Here is a 12,304-nt window from a genome sequence, read left to right as displayed (position 1 = left end):
GCCTAACTTGGCCATGCCGACCAACATGTCCCATCTACAGGAGTTCCACTTGCCTGCGTTTGGTCTATATCCCTCATGTACCTGTCTAAATGTTTTGTAAACGTTGGGATAGTCCTAGCCTCAACTACCTCCTCCAGCAGCTTGTTCCATACACCCACCACCCTTTGTGTGAAATAATTACCCTTCAGATTCCTACAAAATCTTTTCCCCTTCACCTTAAACCCATGCCCTCTGGTTCTCGATTCCTCTACTCTGGGCAAGAAACCCTAATGCATTCCTCTCCATTTTATACACTCTGCATCTATCTAATGTATTCCTCTCCATTTTATCTCTATAAGATCACCCCTCGTCTACCTGCGCTTCAGGGAACAGAGTCCAGTCTGCTCAAGAACCTCTCCCTAGAACTCAGAACCTCGAGTCCTGTCTACATCCTTGTAAATTTTCCCTGCACCCTTTCCAACTTGACAACATCTTTCCCAGAAATGAACACAATACTCTAAATGCGGTCTCACCAACATCTTATACAACTGCAACATGACCTCCCAACTTCTATACTCAATAGCCTGACTGAAGAAGGCCAATGTGCCAAAGACTTTCAACCACCCCACCTACCCGCGACCCCCTCTTCAAGGAACTACGTACCTGCACTCCAAGATCCCTCTGCTCTACAGCACTTCCCAGAGCCCTACCATTCACTGTGTAGGTCCTGCCCATGTTAACAAGAGGGTGGGACATTAATCATGACCGACTCAGCCAGGAGTGACAAGGATGAGAAAAAAACCCACCACAAATTAAACCTATATAGTTACTGTAAGGAAATCCCTGGAAATGATTCACGTGCATGACTTTAAATAAAATGCAACATTCAGTCACATTAGTTGGAAGCCTCAAGGCAGATTGCCCCACAGGTTGTGAAGTTGGAGATGCTCAATGCTCTTCTGGATTGCCTCTCCCGAGCACTCAGCCTCAATATCTCCACAGATCTGCTTGTGGAGGCCAGCGGACAGCATCTGCATATTTTAAAAGACATTTGGATGGGTACAAGTATTGGAAGGTTCAGAGGGGTATGGGCCGAGCACAGGCCAATAGGACCAGCTTGGTGACCAACCTCATCTATTGTATCCGCTGCTCTAGATGTCAACTTCTTTACATCGGCGAAACCAAACGCAGGCTCGGCGATCGCTTCGATCAACACCTTCGCTCAGTCCGCCTTAACCAACCTGATCTCCCGGTGGCTGAGCACTTCAACTCCCCCTCCCACTCCCAGTCTAACCTTTCTGTCATGGGCCTCCTCCAGTGCCATAATGAGGCCCTCCGGAAATTGGAGGAACAGCACCTGACATTTCGCCTGGGCAGCTTGCAGCCCAGTGGTATGAACATTGACTTCTCCAACTTTAGATAGTTCCTCTGTCCCTCTCTTCCCCTCCCCCTTCCCAGATCTCCACTGCCTTCCTGTCTCCACCTATATCCTTCCTTTGTCCCGCCCCCCTGACATCAGCCTGAAGAAGGGTCTCGACCCGAAACGTCACCCATTCCTTCTCTTCCGAGATGCTGCCTGACCTGCTGAGTTACTCCAGCATTTTGTGAATAAATACCTAGCTTGGTGACCATGGACGTTGGCACCCTGTTTCTGTGCTATACAAGTCTAATTGTCCAGCTCACCTTCATCAAGTACTGCTCCTTCACTCTTGCTCTGTCGTAGCTGACGTTGTGGCCGATCACCAGTCTCTCCAGCCATACCCCTCCCGATGGGCGGGTGAAGTTTGCAGGCGTCTCCAGTGGAATTAGATCTGCCAGGACCAGGTGACTGGACCAAGTGTAACGCTTCTCAATGAGACGCTTACTGCACCACGAGTACCTGGGGGACAGGGAACATTTGTACAGAATCCAATTGCAAGAGAACACATTGTTTCTTTAAGGAACGGCATGGTGGCGCAGCGGTAGAGTTGCTGCCTTACAGCGCCAAAGACCCGGGTTCCAACCCGACTACAGGTGTATGGAGTTTGTACGTTCTCCCTGTGACCATGTGGGATTTCTCTAGGTGCTCTGGTTTCCTCCTACACTCCAAAAATGCACAGGTTTGTAGGTTAAAGTGTGTACTGAAAGTAAGCGTGCAGGTACAGCAGGCAGTGAAGAAAGCTAATGGCATGTTGGCCTTCATAACGAGAGGATTTGAGTACAGGAGCAAAGAAGTCCTTCTGCAGTTGTATAGGGCCCTGGTGAGACCACATCTGGAGAATTGTGTGCAGTTTTGGTCTTCTAATTTGAGGAAGGACGTCCTTGCTATTGAGGAAGTGCAGCGTAGGTTCACGAGGTTAATCCCTGGGATGGAGGGACTGTCATATGAGGAAAGATTGGAAAGACTAGGCTGGAGTTTAGAAGGGTGAGAGGGGATCTTATAGAGACGTACAAAATTATAAAAGGACTGGACAAGCTAGATGCAGAAAAAATGTTCCCACTGTTGGGGGAGTCCAGAACCAGGGGACATAGTCTAAGAATAAAGGGGAGGCCATTTAAAACTGAGGTGAAAAGAAACATATTTTTCACCCAGAGAGTTGTGAATTTGTGAAATTCTCTGCCACAGAAGACAATTCACTGATTAAATTTAAAAGAGAGTTAGGTAGAGCACCAGGGGCTAGTGGAATCAAGGGATATGGGGAGAAGACCATATTGTAGATGGTCAGCCATGATCACAATGAATGGCGGTGCTGGCTCGAAGGGCTGAATGACCTCCTCCTACGCCTATTTTCTATGTTTCTATGTTAATAGGAGCAAAGAGGTCCTTCTGCAGTTGTACAGGGCCCTAGTGAGACCGCACCTGGTATACTGTGTGCAGTTTTGGTCTCCAAATTTGAGGAAGGATATTCTTGCTATTGAGGGCGTGCAGCGTAGGTTTACTAGGTTAATTCCCGGAATGGCGGGACTTTCATATGTTGAAAGATTGGAGCGACTAGGCTTGTATACACTGGAATTTAGAAGGATGAGAGGAGATCTTTTCGAAACGTATAAGATTATTAAAGGGCTGGACACGTTAGAGGCAGGAAACATGTTCCCAATGTTGGGGGAGTCCAGAACAAGGGGCCACAGTTTAAGAATAAAGGGTAGGCCATTTAGAACTGAGATGAGGAAAAACTTTTTCAGTCAGAGAGTTGTGACTGTGGAATTCTCTGCCTCAGAAGGCAATGGAGGCCAATTCTCTGAATGCATTCAAGAGAGAGCTAGATAGAGCCCTTAAGGATATGGGGAGTCAGGGGGTATGGGGAGAAGGCAGGAACGGGGTACTGATTGAGAATGATCAGCCATGATCACATTGAATGGCGGTGCTGGCTCGAAGGGCCGAATGACCTCCTCCTGCACCTATTTTCTATGTTTCTATGTTAATTGGCTTCAGTAAAATTATAGATTGTCCCTCGCATGTAGGAGCGTGTTAGCGTGTGGGGATCACTGGTTGGCGGGCTGAAGGGCCTGTTTCTGCGCTGTATCTCTAAACAAAAATTAACTAAACATTCCTAAACACACTTTAGAACCAAAGGCTCAGATGTTGATTTAAATCCAACATTTCTAGCAAATGCATTCTTCAAATATAAGACTGCGCACTCAACGTTAGTAGTACATCTGGCCATCTTATTTCAATATGATCAGCTGTGATTAGAGTAGCTATCCTGCACTTGCAGGATGTAATGGGCCGAACAACCAGACAATGGATTCACCTTTATTGCATTGAACGTCAATTCCAAACAAACTCAAGTGATAAAAATGAAAATCTAATTTCAGTTATGGCCTCAATGTAAAATCACTTGGTTTGGCCCCACCGGTTCCCCCATAGCACAGATTTACTGGGTTAAACTGTATACACTGTTAACAATTAATTATTAGTGACAAGTAGCTCGAAGACGACAATGAAGCTGGAAGAGCTCTTCCAATGTTTCACTAATTTAGAGATACACCATGGAAACAGTTCTTCAGCCACAAGTCCATTTGCACCATCGATCACCCGCTCACACTAATTAAACATAGACACATAGAAAAATAGGTGCAGGAGTAGGCCATTCAGCCCTTTGAGCCAGCACCACCATTCAATATGATCATGGCTGATCATCCAAAATCAGTACCCCGTTCCTGCTTTTCCCCCATATCCCTTGATTCCATTAGCCCTAAGAGCTATATCTAGCTCTCTCTTGAAAATGTCCAGTGAATTGGTCTCCACTGACTTATGTGGCAGAGAATTCCACAGAATCACAACTCTCTGGGTGAAAAAGTTTTTCCTCATCTCAGTCCTAAATGGCCTACTCCTTATTCTTAAACCGTGACCCCTGGTTCTGGACTCAGCCCAACATCGGGAATTTTTTCCTGCATCTAGCCTGTCCAATCCCTTAAGAATTTTATAGCACCTGGAGGAAATCTGTGCAGTCACAAGGAGAACGTGCAAACTGTACACAGACAGCACCCGTGGACAGGTCCTGTGAGGCAGCAGCTCCATGCCATCCAATGTGGGAATTAACAAACTCAACTCTTTGTTTTTATAACTTGTAATGTGCCTTGTAATGTAACAAGGAGTGTCGAAGAACATGGAAACAGGCCCTTCGGCCCAACTTACCCATGCCGACCAAGATGCTGCATCTACACTAGTACCACCTGCCTGCGTTTGGCCCATATCCCTCTAAATCTTAGTGTAAATCTTTCTCTAACTTCGAGTAGCCCTTGCTTTCCCTCTCTCTCCATCCCTTCCCCCTTCCCAGTTCTCCTACCAGTCTTTCTGTCTCTGACTACATGTTATCTCTGTACCACCCACTCCCCTAACATCAGTCTGAAGGGTCTCGACCCGAAGCGTCACCCATTCCTTCTCTCCATAGATGCTGCCTGTCCCGCTGAGTTACTCCAGCATTTTGTGTCTATCTTCCCTCTAAATCTTTCCCATCCATGTACCTGTCCACGTGCTTGTTAATACCGGTTGGACGAAACTGTTTATTTCCCATTGTTATATAAACCTGACTTCTTACCAGGCAGTTGATGACACAGCAACGGCCAATGTTGGGCACTGCCCCTCAGTGGTGCACACCTCCACATCAAAAACGAGTGCCCCTTCGTGTGGGAAATCCACCGTCGTTGCTTCACCATGCGGGCTGTATTTTGTCCAGCCGACCACCCAGGCCCACTCCATGGGCATTTCAGGGAGGTCACGGTGAAGCAGCTCGTTGGCTGCCTCCAAGTAAGGGAAACTTTGCTTCTGAGCGATTGTGCAGAAATGCTCGTCAATATTGTTGCCGTACATCTTGGGCAGTTGCAATTCCACATCGGGAAGCACGGAGGTCTCGTTGCCCCACAGCTTGTGCAGTTGGAGATGCTCAATGCTCTTCTGGATTGCTTCCCCCGAGTACTCGGCCTCAACATCTCCAAACACCTGCTTGTGGAGACCAGCGGACAGCATCTGGATATTTAGTGGATTCATACGCACCCGAGCCGCGGCACGATCGACGCCCTCCTTCGGCTTTGAGCTTGCCGTCGAGGTCTTGGCCCATCTTGATACGGTGACTGTCCATTTTGGGAGAAGTGAAGTAAGTGATTTCCTCTTCGGTAACAGATGATTCATTCTAGTCTTTGCTCATGATTCCTGTCATGCAAGTCAGATGGGAAAGGGAGCAAAACTTCACATCCGAACATTCTCATACAAGACAGGAAAATAAATGATAAAATGAAAGCTACATTGGCAGAAATAATACACACAGAATCAGGCCACCTCACCCACTCCAACCATCAAACCTATCCACACTCATCCCACTTGTCCGCATTAGGCCTCTTCGCCTTTTCTAATCCAAATATCTGTCCAAGCACTTTGTTTACTTGCCTGACCCGCTGAGTTACTCCAGTTTTTTGTGTCTATCTTTGGTTTAAACTATCACCTGCAGTTCCTTCCTACACACCTCGTTTAGTTTAGAATTATAGTGCGGAAACAGGCCATTCGGCCCACCGAGTCCACGCCGACCAGCAATCTCCATACACGCGCATTATCCGACACCTGAGGGGCAATTTTTACCGAAGCCAATTGACCTACAAACATGTACGTCTTTGGACAATAGACAATAGACAATAGACAATAGGTGCAGGAGTAGGCCATTCAGCCCTTCGAGCCAGCACCGCCATTCAATGCGATCATGGCTGATCACTCTCAATCAGTACCCCGTTCCTGCCTTCTCCCCATACCCCCTCACTCCGCTATCCTTAAGAGCTCTATCCAGCTCTCTCTTGAAAGCATCCAACGAACTGGCCTCCACTGCCTTCTGAGGCAGAGAATTCCACACCTTCACCACTCTCTGACTGAAAAAGTTCTTCCTCATCTCCGTTCTAAATGGCCTACCCCTTATTCTTAAACTGTGGCCCCTTGTTCTGGACTCCCCCAACATTGGGAACATGTTTCCTGCCTCTAATGTGTCCAATCCCCTAATTATCTTATATGTTTCAATAAGATCCCCCCTCATCCTTCTAAATTCCAGTGTATACACTGGAGAGTGGGAGGAAACCAGAACGCCATGGGGAAACCCATGGGGAGAACGTACAAACTCAATATCGACAGCCCCATAGTCAGGATCGAACCTGGGTCTCTGGCGCTATAAGGCAGCAACTGCATCGCTGCGCCACTGTGCCACCCCACTTACTAAGCTTAGAAATTGTATCTGCCTCCACCACCTCCTCTGACAGCTCGCTCCAGATATTCACCATCCTCTGTGTGAAAAATGTACCCTTCAGATACCCTTTAAATTTCTCCCCCTCACTGTAAACCTGTACCCTTCAGCTCTAGACTCCCAGACCCTGCAGAAAGGATTCTATCTGTACCCCACCGAATATTATAAACCTCCAAAAGGCCACTCCTCAGCCTCCAAATTTCAGTTGGAATAAACCCGGCCTGGCCATTCTCTACTTATAACTACATCCTCTGTTCCAGGCAACATCGTAGTGAATCTCATCTGCATTCTCTCCTTTGCTGCATCTTTCCCATACTGTACGTACCGGAACTGGACACAGAAAAGTGAGGTTTAGCCAATGGAATTTACAACAGCAACGTGGTTTCCAACTCTTATACTCAATGCCTCGGCCTATGAGGTCAAGCAGGGCAAAAACCTTTTCCACTACCCTCGCTACGTGTTGTTGCCACTGTCAGAGAGCTATGGACTTGCACATCCCAAATTTCCAGGTGTTCCCAGGTGTTTTCAATCCTGACAAAGAACAACACCTGGTTTTTCGCATCCCTTGTCTCACCTCTTTGTACTGACTGTCTTCCTTAACCAGGAAGAGGGATCCTCCACCTCCTGATGGAGGTCTTGGCCCAAAACAGTGACCATCCCTTTCGGTAAAAGACGCCCTTTGGTTTGTTGGTCTCCCAGCGGAGCGAGATGTCCATCAGGGAATGTTGCCGACTGGCCCGCTGCAGACTGCAGGAGTATGTGCTGAGGGACGCACTGAAGCTTGGTGCAGCCACCGCCAAGGCTCTGTGGGGGAGGACCACAGTCTAGGGTCCTTCCGCTGCTGGACATTAAAGGGCAGAGCCCATGGGGGCACCCCTCAAACGAAGGGATATCACAAGAGTGGCAAGGGTGATTTGTGTAAAGAGAAAGGGAGGTGTTAACACTGCTGAGTATGGCAATAGACAATAGGTGCAGGAGGAGGCCATTCGGCCCTTCGAGCCTGTACGCACCGCCATTCAATGGGATCATGGCTGATCATTCTCAATCAGTACCCCGTTCCTGCCTTCTCCCCATACCCCCTGACACTGCTATCCTTAAGAGCTCTATCTAGCTCTCTCTTGAATGCATTCAGAGAATTGGCCTCCACTGCCTTCTGAGGCAGAGAATTCCACAGATTCACAACTCTTTGACTGAAAAAGGTTTTCCTCATCTGAGTTCTAAATGGCCTACCCCTTATTCTTAAACTGTGGCCCCTTGTTCTGGACTCCCCCAACATTGGGAACATGTTTTCTGCCTCTAACGTGTCCAACCCCTTAATAATCTTATACGTTTCGATAAGATCTCCTCCAACAGCAATATTGACAAGTATACTCTGAGTTTTTGCAACGTTTTTGTTTTTAATCTGAATAATTTTTTTGAATTTTTTTTAAAATCCATTTGGCTCCACAGATGCTGCCCGACCCGCTGAGTTCCTGTAGCAGTTTGGGATTATGTTTGCTCTAGATTCGAGCATCACCACACTCGTGTGTCTCCAACGCTGCATTGAGCCGGGCTGTGCAAATGTGCCCTCGCCCCTTCAATGCCACTACACACCTGCATCCCCCCCAACACTGCTCTGACCGTCAATGCCACCCATCGCATGTGATGCCAGCCGGGAATTAGGGGTTGCTTGGAGATTCATTGTATCAATAGTAAAGCGAATTTACAGTAAACTCTGCTTTAAGTGTCGAATAGGTCAGGAGGACACATTATTGGTAACAATGCTGAATACAAGATTCAACTGTCAGCTTCTTATGCCAGTTTACCCACTATGCCATGTTGCAATGCCACCAGTCAATCATGATCCGCTTTATAAACTTGGAGGTAGTTCTGAAACGTCTATTTAAAGTATTGTGTGGGAGGGAACTGCAGATGCTGGTTTAAACTGAAGAGAGACACAAAAAGCTGGAGTAAGTCAGGCAGGCAGCATCTCTGGAGAGAAAGGGTCGAGTCTGAAGAAGGGTCTCGACTTGAAACCAGAGGAGTCGCTGCCTGGCCCTCTGAGTTACTCCAGCATTTTGTGTCTGTCTTTTATAAAGTTTTCGTTTGAAAACACCAGTATTCAAGATTCAGCAATATTTCACCAGTGTAGAGTTCAATCTGTGGAATAAACCTTGCCTGCACTGTGCACACAACTAGCTAGACACAGCGCACTCCACAACAGTGCAGTGCGCTCCACTACCTACCTTTCAACGAGAGCAGAGCCAGCTGAACACATGCACACTTGCAAACACATTCATCCACCCTCCTGAATGCAGAGGAGATGAGGACAAGCTGGGAGCTGCTAAATCGCTGCTAGCCTCCACCCACACCGCCACCTACAAACATCGCGGAAAATATTCGCAATGTGTAAGAAGGAACTGCAGATGTTGGTTTAAACCGAAGGTAGACACACAATGCTGGAGTAACTCAGCGGGACAGGCAGAAAGCACCTCTGCACAACATGGTTAGGTGACATTTCTAGGCGTGACTCTTCTTCCCGGAGATGCAGGACTGTTGGAAGAGCAAAACAACAACAAAAATGTTATCAAGTCAGGCGCTGAATGATTCTGACAAAATAGAGAGTTAGAAACATCCTGTTTTTAACAGCTAAAATAGAGGTTCCCAAAATGTGTGAAGCATATGCCCTGGGAGCTTGGCAGGCATCTCTAGAAGAATACCTGGACACAGAAAATATACAACAACGAATAATTAAGTTATAGTATAGGACCATGGATATTTACCATAACTGAAAATAATTAACACAAGCATTATGAACTCAAGATCTTAGTTGGTCTTTTTGATGTGCATAAAATTCAGAACAGTTTTTTTAAGTAACAACACTGAGGCAACTCAGAGTGACTCAGAGTTCTCCCCTCGCCCATAGGGCAAGAGATACAGAATTGTGAAAACACACACCTCCAGATTCAGGGACAGTTTCTTCCCAGCTGCTAGCCTGACTACCATCAGACTATCTTTGATCGGACTTTATTGGCTTTACATTACACTAAATGTTATTCCTTTATCATGTATCTGTACACTAGATGGCTCGATTGTAATCATGCATTGTCTTTTCAAACGCTTTTCACTGCAATAAACTAAACTGAACTGAACTGAACCAAGTCATCCTGCAGCCTCATAGTATCCTCGCAGCTCACACTGTCACCCAGCTTTGTGTCATCCGCAAACTTGGACGTGTTTCATTTAATTCCCTCATCTAAATCGTTAATATATATTGCAAATAAATCGCGTCCCAGCACCAAGCCTTGCGGCACCCCACGGGTCACTACCTGCCATTCTGAAAAGGTCCCATTAATTCCTACTCTTGTCTTCCTGTCTGTCAACCAGTTCTCTATCCATGTCAATACCCTGCCCCCAATACCATGTGCTCTAATTTTGCACACTAATCTCTTGTGTGGGACCTTGTCAAAGGCTTTTTGAAAGTCCAGAAACACCACATCCACTGGCTCTCCCTTATCCATTCCACTTGCTACATCCTCAAAAAATATTCCAGAAGATTAGTCAGACATGATTTCCCCTTCATAAATCCATGCTGACTTTGACCAATCCTGTCACTGCTTTTCCAATATAATTACAATCTATAATTGTAAATTGTCCCTAGTGTGTGTAGAATAGTGTTATGTGCAGGAATCGCTGGTCGGCGTGGACACAGTGGGCCAAAAGGCCCGTTTCTACACTATATCTCTAAACTAAGCTAAACTAAGCTGGTAAAGTGAACTGGCAAATCAGATTCAGGATTAGATGATTGAGATGTAGTGGCAGGCTTTTAAGGTGATCTTTTAGAATACTCAGCTAGATACATCCTGATGAGAAAGACAAATTCTTTGGGGCAGTTTTGGTATTAGTGTTGGTTTATTATTATCATGTAGACCGAGATACAGTCAAAAAGGTTTTGCAACTATCCAGACAAATTATATCACACCCTCATGAGTACATTAGTTGGTACACAAAGTAAAAGGAATTAGTCTAGTAACACACTACTAGAATGTAGTGTTACAGCTGCGGAGAGAGTGCAGATAAAAAAGTGCAATGGCCATAATGAGATAGATTTGGAGATTGTGAATGCACCCAAATTACAGGGGAGATCTGCACAAGAGTACAGTAAACCCTCGGTTTTATGGGTATCGTTATAACGGATTTTGGTTATGGACCCACTGAGCTTCACCACCAGGCTGGAATGGCAACTCCGGCCACTGGCTACTTCCTCAACAACACCAGCAGGATTGAACCCAAATGTCTTACACAATGAGGCAGCAATTGTTCGGCTGCGCCACCATGTCACCCTGAAGGCGGTCTGATTTGCTGAGTTACTCCACAAGTTTCTTTGTGTCTTTTTATTAAAGAATTTCACTGTACTTAGGGGCACGTGACAGTAAAGTGTAATCGAACCACGTATGTGGCGACTATTTGTATACCTTGCCTATGGTATGCAAAACAAAGAATTTCACTAGTTCAGTTTAGTTTATCAATTTAGTTTATTGTCATGTGTACAGTGAAAAGCTTTTGTTGCATGCTAACCAGTCAGCAGAAAAATAATACATGACTACAATCAAATCATTTACAGTATATATATACATAAATAGATAACATTTAGTGCAAGGTAAAGCCAGTAAAGTTCGATCAAAAATAGTCCGAGGATCACCAATGAGATCCTGTTTAGTTTATAAGAAAATAACTGCAGATGCTGGTACAAATCGAAGGTATTTATTCACAAAATGCTGGAGTAACTCAGCAGGTCAGGCAGCATCTCAGGAGAGAAGGAATGGGTGACGTTTCGGGTCGAGACCCTTCTTCAGACTGATTGTCACGTGTACCGAGGTACAGTTAAAAGCTTTTGCTACATACTATATTGCCTGGTAGATAGTAGTTCGGGCTGCTGATATGGCACATGTGATCATTAAGATAATAATATCTTTATGTGATGCGTGATAATAATAAAATATCAATCAATCCATCAGGCACTTTGTTTTTGCTCAATGTTGCAGCATCTGCAGGAGCCGCTGTCTCCTGGTGGCGGCGCTGCAGGCGGAGGTCTGCGCGGGCGGGTGTGCCGACCGCAGGGGCCTGTAGGTGGCGATGCGGAGCGGTCGTCAGGGACATTGTTAGTTTAGTGTTCAAAAACACGGCACCGAAGCTCAAACACTGAACCCTATGGAAGCGATAGGGGGGAAAAACTGATTGATGGTTCAATAACTGGATCAATATAAATAATTAATCACAGAGATGAAGACAAACACATTCCACACCAGTGACCTACGGGCGCTCGAATGCTTTTATGCGCCGCTGCCTCCTACCTACTTGTCGGCCGCGTGGCCTAATGGATAAGGCGTCTGACTTCGGATCAGAAGATTGCAGGTTCGAGTCCTGCCGCGGTCGCTTTTTTACCCTCACCTATTTTGTCTACCTTGCTAGACTAGTTTGTCCACCTTCACCTATTTTGTTTCTCCATTACAACAATTAATTACAAATTTCCCTTTTCAACAAAACAAATTTTGTCACAGACATGGGGAGTCTATTCAAAGCCCTGATGTCTGTGCTGCATTTTGCACCCATTTACTGTTTCTCCCTCTGCATTGACCATAACA

General features: G+C 46.0%; 1 protein-coding gene and 1 non-coding gene across 2 annotated transcripts in view; one reads left to right on the top strand and one right to left on the bottom strand.

Annotated features, from left to right (window-relative positions):
- Positions 1-8,971, bottom strand: part of polg (polymerase (DNA directed), gamma) — a 72,234-nt gene extending 63,263 nt beyond the window's left edge. Inside the window, exons 1-3 of the mRNA XM_078427198.1 lie at positions 8,906-8,971; positions 5,001-5,611; positions 1,663-1,858 (exon numbers count right to left, since the gene is read on the bottom strand). Of these exons, the coding sequence (XP_078283324.1) occupies positions 1,663-1,858; positions 5,001-5,590 (786 nt within the window). The 5' untranslated portion in view covers positions 5,591-5,611; positions 8,906-8,971. The remainder of the gene's footprint in view (positions 1-1,662; positions 1,859-5,000; positions 5,612-8,905) is intronic.
- Positions 8,972-12,022: 3,051 nt separating this feature from the next.
- Positions 12,023-12,095, top strand: trnar-ucg (transfer RNA arginine (anticodon UCG)). Its single transcript has one exon. It is a non-coding gene; the product is annotated as a tRNA-Arg (tRNA).
- The last annotated feature ends 209 nt before the right edge of the window (positions 12,096-12,304 follow it).

The sequence above is a fragment of the Rhinoraja longicauda genome, chromosome 33 (genome assembly GCF_053455715.1).
Source record: "Rhinoraja longicauda isolate Sanriku21f chromosome 33, sRhiLon1.1, whole genome shotgun sequence".
Lineage (NCBI taxonomy): Eukaryota > Metazoa > Chordata > Chondrichthyes > Rajiformes > Arhynchobatidae > Rhinoraja > Rhinoraja longicauda.
This window is presented reverse-complemented; position numbering and strand designations above follow the sequence as displayed.